General features: G+C 36.7%; 1 protein-coding gene across 8 annotated transcripts in view; it reads left to right on the top strand.

Annotated features, from left to right (window-relative positions):
* RGS7 (regulator of G protein signaling 7) overlaps positions 1 to 16,261 on the top strand; it is a 246,391-nt gene that overhangs the window by 90,448 nt on the left and 139,682 nt on the right. For all 8 annotated transcript variants that reach the window (XM_054398879.1, XM_054398828.1, XM_054398848.1 and 5 more), the window contains exon 2: positions 8,227 to 8,323. In XM_054398879.1, coding sequence (XP_054254854.1) covers positions 8,227 to 8,323 — 97 coding nt within the window. The remainder of the gene's footprint in view (positions 1 to 8,226; positions 8,324 to 16,261) is intronic.

Below are 16,261 nucleotides of genomic sequence, written 5' to 3'. Positions count from 1 at the left end.
TACCAAGGGCAAAACCAACTCAAAGTGAACCTGATCTTATCCTGAAGCAAAAGTCTCTTTGATTCATTTTGCATTAGGGTAGAGGGTAGACTCAAGAGGATTACAGCAGGTATTAACATGTTTAGGAGACTTCCCTTGAAACGAGTGGATCACAAATGTCCTGATATCATATATTCAGAGGCTATACCAGTTTATATTTGTATTATTTCACTGATTTACGCTAGGTTAGAGGTCACTGCTGTCTCCAAAAATAAATTCTGAGAAGAATGTGTATGATGACTATAAGCTAAAATGCAAAATACACAAAATGGGATTGCATTTTTAAGTTTCAGAAGAGATAAAAAGATAATGAAGATGGATCTTTCCTTTGTTCTCCCATTTCCTCACCCCTTTCTCCTTTGTCTAGCACATAAAAGGAATTTTAGTGTATTAATTCATCCTCATGTTTTTCTTGAGAGAGGATATAGTGCAACAAGGTGTGGGCCCCCTCAGAAAGGAAATAGGTGAAATGGTCACAAGTGACCTGCATAAGGCTGAGGTTCTCAATGACTTCTTTACCTCAGTCTTCACTGCAAGGGCCTCCAGCCACACTCCTGGAATACTCATGGAAGATAATGGCAAGAACCAGAAGGAAGAACTGTCCATCATAAGTGAAGATCAGGTTCGTGATCAGCTGAAGAACCTGAAAGTGTTCAAGTCCATGGGACCCGATGGGGTACACCCATGGGTACTGAGAGAACTGGCAGGTGAGGTTGCTAAACCCCTCTCTATTATATTCCAAAAGTCCTGGCAGTCTGGGGAAGTCCCTACTGGCTGGAAAAGGGGAAATATTACTCCCATTTTTAAGTAGGGAAAGAAGGAAGAACCAGGGAACTACAGGCCAGGCAGTCTCACCTCTGTGCCTGGTAAGATCATGGAGCAGATTCTCTTGGAGGCACTACTGAGACAGAAGAATAGTGAAGAGGTGATTTGGTACAGTCAGCATGGCTTCACCAAGGGCAAATCCTGCCTGACAAACCTGGTGGCCTTCTATGACAAAGTCACAACATTAATAGATGAGGGGAGAGCAACTGATGTCATTTACCTGAACCTGAGCAAAGCCTTCGACACTGTCCCACACCACCTCCTGGTCTTCAAACTGGTGACACATGGGTTTGATGGGTGGACCACAAGATGGATAAAGAACTGGCTCGATGGCCACACCCAAAGAGTGGCTGTCAATGGGTCCATGTCCCAGTGGAGGCCAGTGACAAGCAGAGTTCCTCAGGGATCAGTCCTGGGACCAGTCTTGTTCAACATCTTTGTTGGTGATATGGAGTTTAGTGCCTCAGAGAAATTTAAAGGACCAAGAGAGTTTTTATGTGGTATCTCAGTTCCCTAGATGCTGAAACATTAGTAGAAGACCAGCTTGCCTTCTTAAGTCTTCCCCTGCCACAGGGCAGAAAGCAATGCAGAAATCACCAGTCTGCTTAGGCTTTATCTTCTCCATACATTGGTGAAACAATGGGACAAGATGCCCAGAGAGGTGGTAGAAGCCTGGTAATATTCAAGGTCAGGTTAGGATGGGGTTCTGTGTGACCTGATCTAGTTGAAGGCGCTCCTGCTGAGGGTGGGGGATTGATGGGGGGGGGAAGAGGAAGGAGGTTGGACTAGATCTTGGAGGTCCTGAACTGTTCTATGGTTCTACAATATTCCTCCTTGCAGTTTCGTTGTGAATGGGAAAGTAATCCTGTGCTTTGATCAGTTTCCTCATCAGCTGTTGTCCAGTGCAAGTTAGAGAACCTCAAAATATATGCAGTCTCATTTTCTACATTTGTATTCGATTTTCATATTGTTTACCTTTAAGTGTTGTTCTTGTCAATGTAATTTTAAGCATTTCTTGTAATTAATTCTTCCCTCTCTATTGTTTGTGAAGTATAACAATTTTGCATTTTTTCCAAAGGTCTCCTCCTTGCTTGGCAATAGCTGCTTCTAAAATTATCTGCTGCTGTGTTATAGCTTTGTAATGTTTGAGGTCATCTGACAAGCCAGGAGAAAGAGATTCCAACCAGAAAAATTTAGATTTAAAACCATTAGTAACAGATGATATAAAAAGCTGTACCAGTTTAGAAATCATCTGTTTTCTTGGACTTCAGAATTAAATGAAAATATTTCCAAGGAAATGGGAGATGCAAGTATTGTCCTGAGGAATGTAACTTTTCTTCTAGATAGCTGAACATATCATGGCTATCCTATATCCTATAGCTAATATTTTCATGAGTGCGTTCTTGTGAAAGCAAATTGTGCTATTAGCTACTTTTCACTTTTGTATAAGTTAGAGATGTATAAACTAGCTTAATCTTTCTTTAGCATCTCCTACAAAAATGTGTGCTTGTGTTTTCTTCTTTAAAGTCTTAACCCATACACTGACCAGGCACTGGAATCTGTTCTAACTTTTATCTGTTGAATTTTTACGTTTTTCTTTTATTCCTCCTTGGAAAAAAATCCAAACCTTTAAACTTTGTAATGTAGTTTTGAAAACTCCATCTAGAATCCCAAAGGTAATTTCCAGTTGAGCTTGTCTGTTTCTGAAATATAGAGGAGACCCCATTTTTAATGTCAGGACCATCATAGCACAAATAATCACTACAACTCAGGAAATGTCTTGGCTTTGAAAGAGCATATTTTAAAAAATATGTATTTTGCCTAAGAAACATTATTTCTCTCTCCAGTAGCACAGTCTAAAAGCTCAAGTCATGACCTGACAAATTAATAAGTATTATTTATAGCTTCAGCTGCTTTAAAAAAATATTATATTTTATTCTGAATGGAATATTCTTACAGAAATATCTCCTGTAATTTAAGTACTCTTTCACCAAGCTATTAATCAAGCTATTTCCTTCTCAAGTACCCATAGTGATGCTTCCTTTTCCTCTGTCATTCTAACCAGTGTTTCACTGAAAGCAGGGATACAATTTCCAAAATTATCATTGACTTCAGTGGTTTTGAAGTTTCACCAACTGGATGTGTTTTTTAAGTCCTTCAGATAAGCTTTCTCTGGTTTTGTTGTGTAACATTAGCATTCAAGATTTGAGAAAGTTGTAGTGCTGGTTAATTCCGATTAATAATCTCTAAGCTAAATAAACTGAAATGCTTTTCTTTCTCTATTTGGAATTTAAACATAAAAGCAATTCATTTAAAGTGTTAACTTTTCCATGAGTGCATAGATTTTTATAATTTGTGTGATTGTGACATTTCACAAACATAGAAAATGGGTCTTGCCTTGGAAAGGTCAGAGTACAAAATAAATTCTGAAGTATCAATAATATGAAACAATTGTAAAGAATATTTGAAGCAGTTAATTAAAAACAAAATAGCCTTTTCCTTATTCTGAGCAGAAATAAATCACAAGCAATCGAGCCCCGAGTTGGAGTGCCAAAAAATAAAAAGTGTGTCGGTGTGAGCTGAAATTCCCCCCCCACCGACAATAACCAGGCTAGCTCAGTCTGGAAGCAAATGAAAAGCTGTATTTACAAGCAGAGTCTAAAACCTACAATGAAATGCAATGAATATGTACAAATATACAAAATTCACAACATTTACAAATATATACAATCAACAGAAAAGCACAACCGATCTCCCTTTGCTTCCCTCCAAAGGGGACCCTCCCAAAGGGGCCTCTCTCTCTCCCAGGAGCTTCCCCCCCAGACCCCCCTGGACAGAGAAGCAGAGTTAGTTAAGCAGAAAGTTGTTAACTTAGCTGCCAAGGTCAGTACGTGTTATCTTCAGCCAGAAGAGAAGAAGAAACAGCAGCCAGACAGCCCAGCAACTGCCCCCACTGCCGAACGCAGAATGTGCCGAATGCCTACTTTGTTTTGGGTAATAGTTCTTAAACATTTCTATCTATCCAATGGAAGTGTTTAGAACAATCAGTATTTTGCTTTCTTACACCCAATAGTGACTTATTTACATTCTTTCACTTTCTCTGTTCTGAACTTTGCAAGGAAAAGTTAAAAAGACAGTTTCAAACCACCACACTTATTTAATAAGGTTTTTTGTTGTTGTTGTTTGAACTTGCACTTTCATGAAGGACAGGGAGCTGGAATTGCCATCTCCCCCATTTTTCATATGGTTAGTGTAGTGTTTTCTAGAACATTTTCTTGATTTCAAAGCAGACTCAGTATCATATATTCTATCAAAGTTATGTTTTGTGTTGATTTGTCATTTAATTTTTATAGTGCCAAGTAATTCAGCAAATAGAGGTTCTGAATAGAAATGTGACTGATTCCATGGGTTTGTTAGCTCCCTATGGATTCTGCCCCTGGGCTAAGTCATGCATATCTCCAGGCCAAGCAACTAGTGAGGTTTGGAGCTTCTGTATTCTGTAGCATTCCTATTGCAGGTTATTGTTATCTTTCTTTTTGCTTCATATAAGATGCAATTTCACTGTTGTCATAGAATTAGTCTTTGAAATAGACTTCACAGGATCCTTATGTGTCAAGATTAAGACTTTGCAAGGAGATGAGTGAACTTTTAAATATTAAAGTTTGGTCTGAGTTGCCAATACATTAGAAGGTTAAGTGAGTTTTTGTTGGGGTTAGAATTGCTTCACTGGCAAACGGTGTAGTTTTTTGTCAAGTATAGCCTTGACAAAGGCTCCTGTAGAATCCCTTCTGCACTGTGAACTTCCTTCTAGCTACACTTTCCCTGTTAATTGTGTATAACTGATGACTGAAAAGCTAAAAAATGTGTTTATACATTCCTTTTCTCAAGCACAATTGAGCTTCATTTGCAGGTGATCAGGAAGTAGTTGCTGTTTGTGGGTTTGTTTTTTTCTGAGTTGTTTGAGAAAATTTAGGATTGAAAGAGGTCTCATTGCATAATCAGAGCTAGTCAGGTTTAGCCAGGTAAGAAAGGAACTTGTGAAAGCCAAATTTTATGGTAAGGAGAAGCAGCTTATATTTTCACTTTTGAGCAACTCAGAAGCAAATGATACATCAGAAACATCATTATTATCTAACATAGTATTTTGTTTCCCAGATTAGACTTCTTGAGCAAAATTAGATGAAGATTTCCTTTCATCATTCTACTTAAACTATTCTGCCATTTTCATTGTTGCTGATGAATGACAGAGAAGTGCCTTGAGTGCTATTTTGCAAATATGATTAAATGAGATGTTTTTCAGTGGAAGGGATTATACATTTGCTGAATTTAAGCCATCTGAAACAGAAATAGGGATGACATCTAATGAAAGTGAAACTGTGCACCTGCATATGTTGGATTAGATGAGTTTGACTCTTCAGTTGAATCATTTAACAGAACCTAATCAACCAAACAAACATACATTTTCTTGAGTTCTTATGCTTAAGATGACCACAAAACACAAAGTGACAGATTTCTGTGCAATAAGGGACAAGACAAGTAAGATCTTAACAGATGACATACAGAATCCCAGATCAACTGTTAACTAATTAGGAATCTGCTGTTGTGTGGTATGTTGTTTCAGAACATTCCTACTCATTTATACAGTAGTCTTTGTACACTGAATTAACCAGGCAGTTCACAATGTCTAGAGTGTGAGCTGCCTTTTGCAAAAGGTGTGTTTGCTCCTGATGCAGAACAATGATCTGAGCTAGACAGGGAGGGGAAGGTGTAATTTTGCACTGTAGACATCCTAGAGGTCACTTTGGTAATCAAAACCAGAGCTACAGTCCCTGTCAGAGTTAGGTTTTATACTGTTTGGGTTAAATCTTGTAAGTTTTGGAAAGCATATGTGAATGTCAGCTGAAAGTTTATTCCATATACTCTCAGGAGACTGATTATTGATGTCACTAGGAATGGTAGGCATTAAATGGTTGAACTCTTCATTCCTGAGGAAGAGGTAACTTCATATCACTACCTGCAAAAGTGTGTTCCAGGACTATGTCCTACATCTGTAGTAATCCTTATTATGATGTCTCATGCATTAATCACCTTCTAAATTTTGCCCCAGTGTGATATAAATTATTATTCACTCTGAAGTTCTAGCAATATTATTGTAAATTTACACTGGATATAGGAAATTTATCAAATTTAATTCTGTTCAGAAATCATGCCACCTATGGTTATAATTTACTGGGCCCTTTAGAGCAAAGATACTCACTTGAATTTGAGCGACTTCTTTTTCATTTAAAGGCTCTCTGAGACTGTTTACCAACCAAATTTAGAAGGGTTTGAAACCAGCCTTTATGTATTACATGTATTATAAATGTAGTAACTGTTTCCATTTCATAGGTGACAGTTTGTCTGGCTGATAGTTTCTTGGGAATATTATTAATAGCTTTTGCTGTTTAAAGAATTAAATTCCATGTCAGATGACAGTCATTACAAAGATCACGGGTTCTTTTCTTCTCTTGCATTCATGCATTCTTTAATCCTGTTGAAGACACATTTTGCTAACAATACTGGCTTCTTGTGTGTGCTTTCTGTTTTGGATTATTCCACTGGAATAGCATTCCTTGGGTTGTTAATGTATGAGCCATAAGTATGTGGAGCACATGAGCCTCCAGACACTGTCTGTATGAACAGTTTTCTCATGAGCAGTCAAACAAATTGATTTGGTTTTCATTTTTTGGTAGCGTTTTAAAAAAAAATTTCTGTGACACCTCTGGTGACACAAAAGTGATCAGAGCATTGGAGCACCTCTCCTGTGAGGACAGGCTGAGAGACTCCCAAGGAGACCTTCCAGTTCCTTAAAGGGGCCTACTAGAAAGCTGGGGAGGGGCTGTTTATAAGGACATCTAGTGCTAGAACAAGTGCAATGATATTAAATTAGACAAGGGTAGCTCTAGATTGGACATTTGGAAGAAGCTCTTTAATACGAGGGTGGTAGAACACCAGAACAGGCTGCCTAAGGAGGTTGTGGAGGCCACATCCCTGGAGACATTCAAGGTCAGGCTTGATGTGGCTCTGACGATGATCTAGTTGGGGATATCCCTGTTTCTTTTAGGGGGGGTTGGACTAGATGACCTCTAGAGGTCCCTGCCAAGCCAGTGCATTCATTCTATGATTCTATGACCTGAGCTGCCTTTCCCGGCCCTGCACAGTTCCCCCATTGGGGCAATCAAGGTACAGCTGCAACTAATGCTGGTCTGCATTTTGCTGATCTGGGTCATCTAACTTCTGTGGAAGAAAGGTGTATAAAAGAACTTTGATAGTGGCTTTTCTCAACACAGCCCAGTTGCAGACATTTAATGATTTATTTGGGAACCTGTTAAGGGGACGGAAGTGAAACAGAACTATTTTGTTTAAGATTTACCACTAAAATAATATAAAATGCTTTGTCACAGAGGTGTTTTTTTTCATGTGGGCTATATGGTAAAGTGTATATAATGTATTTTGTCATAATATTGAATATTTTGATAGGTTAGCTATTGAAAGAAGGTATCTAACAGTAAGCTTCAATTGCAAGATGTACAAGAATGAAAACTGGAATTATTAGCCAATGATTCCACATATTCTTTGTGTTTTCCAGTAAAACAGCCTGCTGTTCATAGTTACATGAAAGTGAAACTTTGGGTTGGGTGTAATTTATAAAATGTATGGACTAAGCATAAAAAATTGAACTGGAAAAAAATGAGCTAATGTAAAATTATAAGTAAAATACAAGAACATGATTTTATACCTACTCAATTACCTAAAAAAAAAAAAAAATCCCTGCTGCATGTTGTATATTTTTCACTACTATTATTCACAACTGCATCATGTTGTATATTTTTCACTATCCAAAAGAAAAGGGTATTCCAATTTGAACTTAAAAGCTCTATTTTTGTTTTGAACAGCCTTTTTGAGAACTCTCAAAAAGTTTGAGAACTTTTTGAGAACTGCTAGAATTCTGTATGAATCTATTTTGCTTTTATATGTGGTGCAATACTAGAAATACAGTCAAGAGAGGAAGGTCCATACCCGGCAATGTTTTTAAACTGTTTCTTTTAAAAACTTTAACTAAATCTCTTTGTTCTGCATTGGTATTTCTTTCTCAAGAGACTTTGGGCACATACATTTTTTTACCATTGGCCACAAATAAATTAACTGCAGTTTTTTAGCCTGTTCAATAAAAATATGGAGCATAAATTCTAAGTTAAAAAAATAGTAAGAGTGGATCTGTCATTCTGAGAGATTGACCTAGGATTTATTGGAGAATTTATTTTAGGAAATAATTCTGAATTTATTTATTTATTCTCTCTTATTTGTTTTCTCTGTGTTCAGATGGAAGACGTCATAGCTCGCATGCAAGATGAAAAAAATGGAATACCTATTCGTACAGTCAAAAGTTTTCTTTCCAAGATCCCCAGTGTCTTTTCTGGTAAGAGTCACAGTGACTTTCATACTGTTTAAAGTTTCTACTCTGCTTTATGTAAGGCAGTGGAGAATGCTTTTAATGGAATGCTATGGGGAATTCACAATAATCTAGAGGGTACATTGACTATCATTTGAACTGTACTTTAGTTATACTTTGTTTGTTTCCCTCATACTGTAGTGGGCTTACACAGAGATGTTTTTGTCCTGTATACTAAGTGACAGGAATACTTAGTTTACTACAAAAAGTCAGTTATTTGAAAATGGTAATATTTTCATTGCAGTCTCTCTTCATTCCATGTCTATTTTTTCACCTGTTTTCATTGCAAATATGATTTTAGTGTTTAGGCCAATACATGAAGATAAGAACTGCCATAGCAACAGCACAAAAGGAAAATCATCACTTCACTCTGCAACTGATGCTGAATTCTGGCTGTAGACTTTTATTATATTTACAGACTGCTTTTACAGATGGTTGTCTCTGCCCAAGAAGCTAAGACTGAGATGTCTGTGGTGATTTGCAAGACAGCTGTAAACTTTATAGCTAATTCAAGTCAGTATTGTCCTGGGCACCAAAGTCTGTCCATTTATTAATTAACTTGCATAATATACTTCTTCATTCACTTACATACTTTTATATCAGTTTATGTATTTGTGTCTTTCTTGCTACCAATGAGTATGGAGTTCCTTTCAAGTAGGTGCTGTTGTCAAACCTGCCTTTTCCATACTCTGGTAACAGTTGCAGCTTCTGTAACGGAAGAGGTAATCTTTACATATAAAGTATTTATAGAAATTCATACTGTCCAGAACAGAAAGAAGAATTTTATACTTTAGTTTTCAACATACTAGGATTAATTTTATTTTCTCCCTCAACTGCTAGGGTAGTAATTCTTGGTACACATGACTAAATCAAAACAGTACAAGTTTCATTTTAGTTCAGTTAAGCTACTTCCCTGTCATTTCTCTAGCTTGGAAGGAATTGGAAGTCTTCAAACCTTTGTTGCACGTAGTGGGTTTCCTTTAATGTGCTGAGTTTGCGTATATGAAGCAAACAAATCTCAGCTTGAACTCAAAACTATTGATTACTAGAAAATATGGGAATACTGTAGTCTAAAGATCATGATGATAATCATTAAAACATATATAATAACAGTTTGTAGTACTGTTATTATCCACAAAAGCATCCACTTGAAAATTATGAAATCATGAGCATATACTTTCCAGTTAAAAAATGTACCTACCTATCTATCTATCTATCTATCTATCTATCTATCTATCTATCTATCTATCTATCTATCTATCTATCTATCTCTTTCAAACCATCACACTATCTATCTATCTACACACACATACATACAGGTTCATATATATCTCTCTGCGTATCAGTGCATAAAAGCAAAGCATGTATTATGTGCCACCATCTGTCCAGGATTACATCTGATAAAAACTGGAAATTTGCAGGTTTTTTTTTTTTATGAGGAGAAGCAAAAATGGGAAGGTTTAATACAGTTAAGTCATGTTCCTGCAAGAGCTTAGAAAAGACCATTAAGAGACCTTCAAGTAACCTATAAAAATTAAGGATGTTTATAAATTGTTTGTAGGAATAGGTTCTTATGGGATAGCATTTTAATTATGTTGTTATAAAAGCAAGAACTATATTTGTATTTTTGTTTACTTTTATTTCATAGTATTTCTTCTTAAAAAACAGCAAATAAAAAATTAGTTGAAAGAGCAGTCACTTTTTATTGCAGAATTACTGACCATATATATTTAAGGATGACAACATTAGCAAAGTCCCCCAGGGGAATAGGATCTGAATTTAAAATTTTAATAGAACATTATGATATATATGATGATAAATAGGATGATGTGATTATTTTACCACATTTAGTGAATCACCAAATAAAACACGAGTAAAATGTCCACACAGAAAAATATTTCAAATACAGATAATTCTCTATAGGCTATACACATAGTTGTGCTTCAGGAAAACACAAAGAGAAATAACGCTAAGTTAAAGATTATTTTACCTTGTGAAATTTTGACCAAAAAAAAAAAAAAGATTAATTACATGGCTTCATATTTCATATAGCCATAGTGAGCAAATAAATTGCTTGATGTTGATATTGTACATTTGTTTTTGTGAGCAAGCTGCTTGAATTCAAACACACCATTTTTGTTCACTTTATTGAAATCTTTCAGAAGTCAATCATTTAGTTGTCTTTCCCTGTTTAAAATATGCTTAAAATGAGTTTGCAAGCTATTTGACTATGAATGCAAACCTGTAGATGTATGCTGATTCTGATTCATATTTGTATCTGGATTTAGGAGCGTATAAGGCTGTCTTTATGCAGCAACTTCATCTATGGTGTAAATTCACTGGAGATGGTGAACTGCAGACTAATTTGGATAATAGCATTCCAGTCACCCACTAGCTGGATGTGAGATAGATTGTTGGACCAAAAAACCACATCAATCCTAGAGTGAGCTCCAGTGTATTGAATATGCCCAGATAAAAATCTCTGAAAACAAGGGGGTAAAACCAAAGCTGTTTGCATCTATCCCATTTTATACATAATTGTATTATGTGGAGAGATTTTTCTTAGCTGTTTAGCATTAATGATCTTAATAATATTCATTTGAGTCAGGTAATGATAGAGCTAGAAGGAATGGAAAAGAAAATAGAAATGGGTAGATTCAGATTGGATGTTAGGAAGAAGTTTTTCACCATGAGGGTGGTGAGACACTGGAACAGGTTGCTCAGGGAGGTGGTGGAAGCCTCATCCCTGGAGGTTTTTTAGGCCAGGCTGGATGTGGATGTGGCTCTGGGCAACCTGATCTAGTGTGAGGTGTCTCTGCCCATGGCAGGGTGGTTGGAACTAGATGAACCTTAAGGTCCCTTCCAACCCTAACAATTCTATGATTCTATGATTTTGACAAAGAACTCACTATAAAAATATACCCCTTTTAGGCAAATATGGTGGGCAATTTCATATATTACAAAGTCTTTAACAGAAATTATGGGGCTTATTATACAGAGAAATAAACAATTATTGGAGAAGAAAAACTGCATCCTTGTCTGATTCCAAATGGGATTCAGCATAAAAGACTAAGTGGAAGTACAGTACTGGGAGCAAACTACCCCTTTTACTTGTGCTTGCAGACATGCAACATACTGTACTCATCAGTGAACATTTGTAGTGTATTTTACTATGTCTTGACAATTAAGATAAGTACAAAACACTCCAGAATTATTCTGTATTTTAGTTACTTCACTCAAAAATTATTTTTCACCAAGATCCGCATCATTCAGTGTTACAGATCAGTGCTACATGTGGCTTTTTCAGCACAGTTCTGTACTGGTCCATCCTGACTCTAGCTTACTGCCTCTGGGGACATTGTAGCTGCATGATGTACACTTTCAGACTTTTTCTTTTTTTTTTTAAAGAGCCTAGCCTTTACAGATTCTCACTGAATTACTTCATCCAGCTAGTGCTTGAGAGGATAAGTACAATTAGGTCTTTGAAAAGGGAGAATGTATAATGCTCTGTAGCAGATGGTCTTTGTTGTGATGGTTCACATCAAGCTGATTAATCCACGATCTGACTTGCAAGCAGGCTCAGACTAGATGCAAAAAATAAATGCATTTGCATAGATAGCTTTGCAGAAAACAGACTAATATACCTATGTACCCTAATACACAATTGGCTGAAATCAGATTTGCTAGATTATAATTTAGATCCTACACTAGTCACTGTAAATGGAAATTCTGCTGAAAATTGTTGTATTGTTTAAGCCACACCAAGGTGTAAACCATCATTGTTCGAGTAATAGCTTCCCGTCTTTGAGAATGAAATAACCTGGTTTTATTATGAAATATGTAGTCTCCTTATGCCCATTCACATAATCTACAGCGTAAAAATCACACCAGAAGTTAGGTTTTACAAATTGCATTGCTCTAAAAGTGTATTTTCTGGCAGAGCCTGAACTATCTCTGAACTAAACAGATTATGCATCACGTGAACTGGGTGTTTCTTGAAGAAGGGACTGAATCAGTTTTCCCTGTAACTTTAAGCATGGTTACACATCTGGGCATCTAAAACTGGGCTTGGAGAGGACACCAAAGAAGTTTCCTATATGGCTCTTGGGAAATTTGACTGTTTAGTGCCAAACTTTTAGTAATGCTTGCCTATAGATCTAAGTCACTATCTATGGTTGATGCTGATGATCACAGTCATGGTCATTCAGTTTTCAGAAGGCACATGCTTTGAGTTGCTGATGGCTCACTAGACTGCAGTAATGCAGGAACCCTGTATGCCTACAACATAATTATAATAATGTTAATCATCAGATACATGCTGTGGCTTTGATTTGAAATGTTAAAGGCTCCAAGAGAAAAAAAATAGGAAAGTTTGCTCCTTCTATGTGATTATACATTTTGATGGACAAAAGAAGGGCTTGCTGTTGCTGTCTCTATGGTCTATGTTTTGAGGAGTAATGAAGCTTTATATAGACTTTTTACCAGTCAACGGTAATCATTGCATGAAGGTTGTCACGTGCATTTTTTTGCTAACACCAGTTAGGGCATTAATAATAAAAAAGGCAATGTCTGGAACATGGTTCACCATTAGGCCTGGAAATGGATAAAAAAAACTTACTTGAAATGATGAATATACGGACTGACATATGAATCATAGGGATTAGAAGGAGATTTAGAATTTCATTTTTATTTTTACTAAGAAGAGACAGCAAGTAAATGCCAAAGTTTTGCTGTTCACTTTCAAGCAGAAAGCAGCCTTCAGAGTTTATAGATAAAGCACTGTATGTAGTCAAGGGTTTGCTTTGGGGGTCTTTGTGGAGTGGAGAGCTGTGCTGGTCAGTATTAGTACTGAAAGACAGATATGGTGGTATCTTATGGTCTTCATGGAAGATCATTGTAGTGCTTTATAGGACTTTTAAAGTATATAATAGTTGGTATGCTTGCTGATAAAATTTGTAGAGAATTTGACAACTAAGTGGTATGTAATCGTGTATGTGGAACACTGGTGTTTTTATTGAAGGAGCAGGGAGAAGTATGAGAAATGTAGGTCCAATGAAAGAATTCACACAGAAGCAGAATAAAAAGTATTGAAGCAAAGTATGTTCATACTAGTTGTTACTGGCTGTTTCTGATGCATGGCTAAATAATTTTGGAAAGGGAAAGCTTGAACCAACAAAAGTAGGAGAAGGTGATCAGCAGAAAGGTGTGTTTTTAACATCTTCTGAGTTAAAGTGAAAAGATTAATTTACCATTCCCAATGTGAAGTCATTAGTTTTTTTCTCATTCCTGGATATTAATCTGATATTGTCTTTTCCATACATTGCATTTTCCTGGTTTTTTTAGAAAGGTTAATGCCATCATATGCCATTTTTATTCATTGTTTTTCCCAATCTCAGAAAATGCTTATTTCAACTCTACCTGAGAAATTGCTAAGATTAATGAAATGTTTCACTTTTATGATCAAATGTATTCAGATAATTGTTAATTACCAGTCTTTGTTTAAACACTGCTCATAGTATGCTTGGTAAAAATAGGGAATTTATGTATCAGACCAGTAGTCTCAGTAGCCTGGTCAGATGTAGTGAGAAAGCCCAGAAGAAAGCAGTGTCATAGCAGCTCATCTCACCCACAAGTCACAGGTGGGTGAGCCCAAGGAATGAGTCATAGGAGCTACCTACAACAATAATAATGCTTGTTATATAGTGTCAGGCAGCAAAGCATAAAGAGCAGTACAGTGAGAATTGGATGACTCAGGGGACTAATAACAAGAAAGAGAGTGTTTCATCTGTCACTAGTTTTGATCTTTCTCAGCTAAGTAATGAAGTGCTGGCATCTGATGACTTTTTAGTGCTGCATGTGAAATGAGTTGATAGGTTTATCCACTTCAGGACTGGAAATTACCTACCTGAAATACAAGATAAAAGAGAAAGCTCTGCTGCTTGGATTGACAAAAAAAGTGCAAAAGCATAACATCTTAATCTTCTGGTACCTTTGAAGTAATGTTACCTTATAGGTAAATACAAAGATCCTGGAATTTCTGGTTTGGATAAACAGCGGCAGCCATTGTTTCTGTTTGTTTGCCTGTGTGTCTGAGCTGCATCACTGGAATTGTAACTATGCCCACAGAAGGGTGCTCTTAAGCTGCTTAAAACTTGACAGAAATTTGATAATTTGTGGAAAATCAGCTTAGTGAAAGCATTTCAGTTGTGGAGCTCTGAATGGCCATGTGACAAGCTTTGGTAGGCTGGGATCAAATAAGAGCAAATGGCTTTTGTTCAGTTCAAATGAAAAGGTAATGCAAGAAATGAAGAACGGCTTCCAATAACTTTAATGCTCCAAGATGATTATACTCTTACATTTTCATTTTAAGGCATGTGTTAGCATCAGACCTTTAATAAATCACTGTTAGAATTAAAAGCTTCTAAAAGTGTGAAAGTATTTTCATTGGCTATTTTAAAACTGAACAACAAATTCTCATTTAAAAGTTACTGCTTCTTCCTAACCAAACAATAACAAAAAATTGTACTGATATGTTTACCTTTCAATTCAATGGGGATTGCCATTAGGAACATTAGTAAAAAGAAGAAAATGCAGTGAATAAAATCTGAGGCAGTTTTGAAAAATTGTTGTAGGAAACTGAAATACACTGAAACCCCCCTGATAAGTGTTTAAAAATAATCTGTGTACAAACCAATTGTCATAAATTTCAGTTCCCTCAAAATCAGTAGATATGAAAAGCTTATTTGCGCAGCCATTTCCAAAAGAAAGGGTTCTAGAAGTCATGCATTGATGAGCAAAAATCTTAAAATTTGTTTTCTTGTGAGATGGAAGATTGCTGGGAGCATTTATCTTATTTGTTGTTTGTCCACATTAAATGCACAGTTTGAATTAGATGATCCCCTGTTTCCCAGACACTAACACCTTGCAGCTCACCATGTTTCCAGAGAAAGAGCAGTGGAGCTTGTTGATTCTACTACAAATTTGTTTCAAACTTCTCTTACTATGATGTTTTCCCATGGAAATACTTTCACCTCTTTCCTACACTTTCTTCCTAACTTCCTCACATGTCAGATTTTGGTGGAATGAGCTTTCACCTTTGACATGTGAATGATTTTAAGAGGAGTGTGGGAAAATGTACTGCCTTCACTATGGCCAAAAATTTAAATTTACCTAGTTTGCTACCTGTGACGTCCAGTCTCTGGACACTGGATGTGTAACATTCATGGAAATGGTGGTGTGAAAAGGAAGCCCTGAATCAGCCTCACATCAACCTGAAATTTGCAGGAATTCTGCAATCTATCGCAATTTCACTTTAGGTAGTTTTGTACATTTTCCCTGCCTTAACACCAGTTAATAATTGTGTTTTGTTATGCTAGTTTTATATCAGCAACAATGAGTAGTACTTATGGAAAGCAGAGATGCACACAGAAACTTATATAGTATGCATATTTGTGCTAAATATAATTTGCCTATGCCAGTGCATAATATATCAGCCTAAAAAATCACCCCACTTTTACACTGACATAAGCAGCATCTGTAGCAGTGATTAATAACATAGGTTCACTGAAACCTGTTATGTGCATAATCAAGGCCTTGTAGGAAGACAAAACTAGAGTAGGTCTAAAGAATCACAGAATCATGGAATTGTTAGGGTTGGAAAGGACCTCAAGGATCATCTAGTTCCAACCCCCCTGCTATGGGCAGGGACACCTCACACTAAATCAGGTTGCTCAGAGCCACATCCAGCCTGGCCTTAAAAACCTCCAGCGATGGGGCTTCCACCATTTCCCTGGGCAACCTGTTCCAGTGTCTCACCTCCCTCATGGTGAAGAATTTCTTTCTAACATCCAATCTGAATCTACCCATTTCTAGTTTTGTTCCATTCCCCCTAGTCCTATTGCTACC

This window comes from Indicator indicator, chromosome 2 (assembly GCF_027791375.1).
Source record: "Indicator indicator isolate 239-I01 chromosome 2, UM_Iind_1.1, whole genome shotgun sequence".
NCBI classification, from domain to species: domain Eukaryota; kingdom Metazoa; phylum Chordata; class Aves; order Piciformes; family Indicatoridae; genus Indicator; species Indicator indicator.
This window is presented reverse-complemented; position numbering and strand designations above follow the sequence as displayed.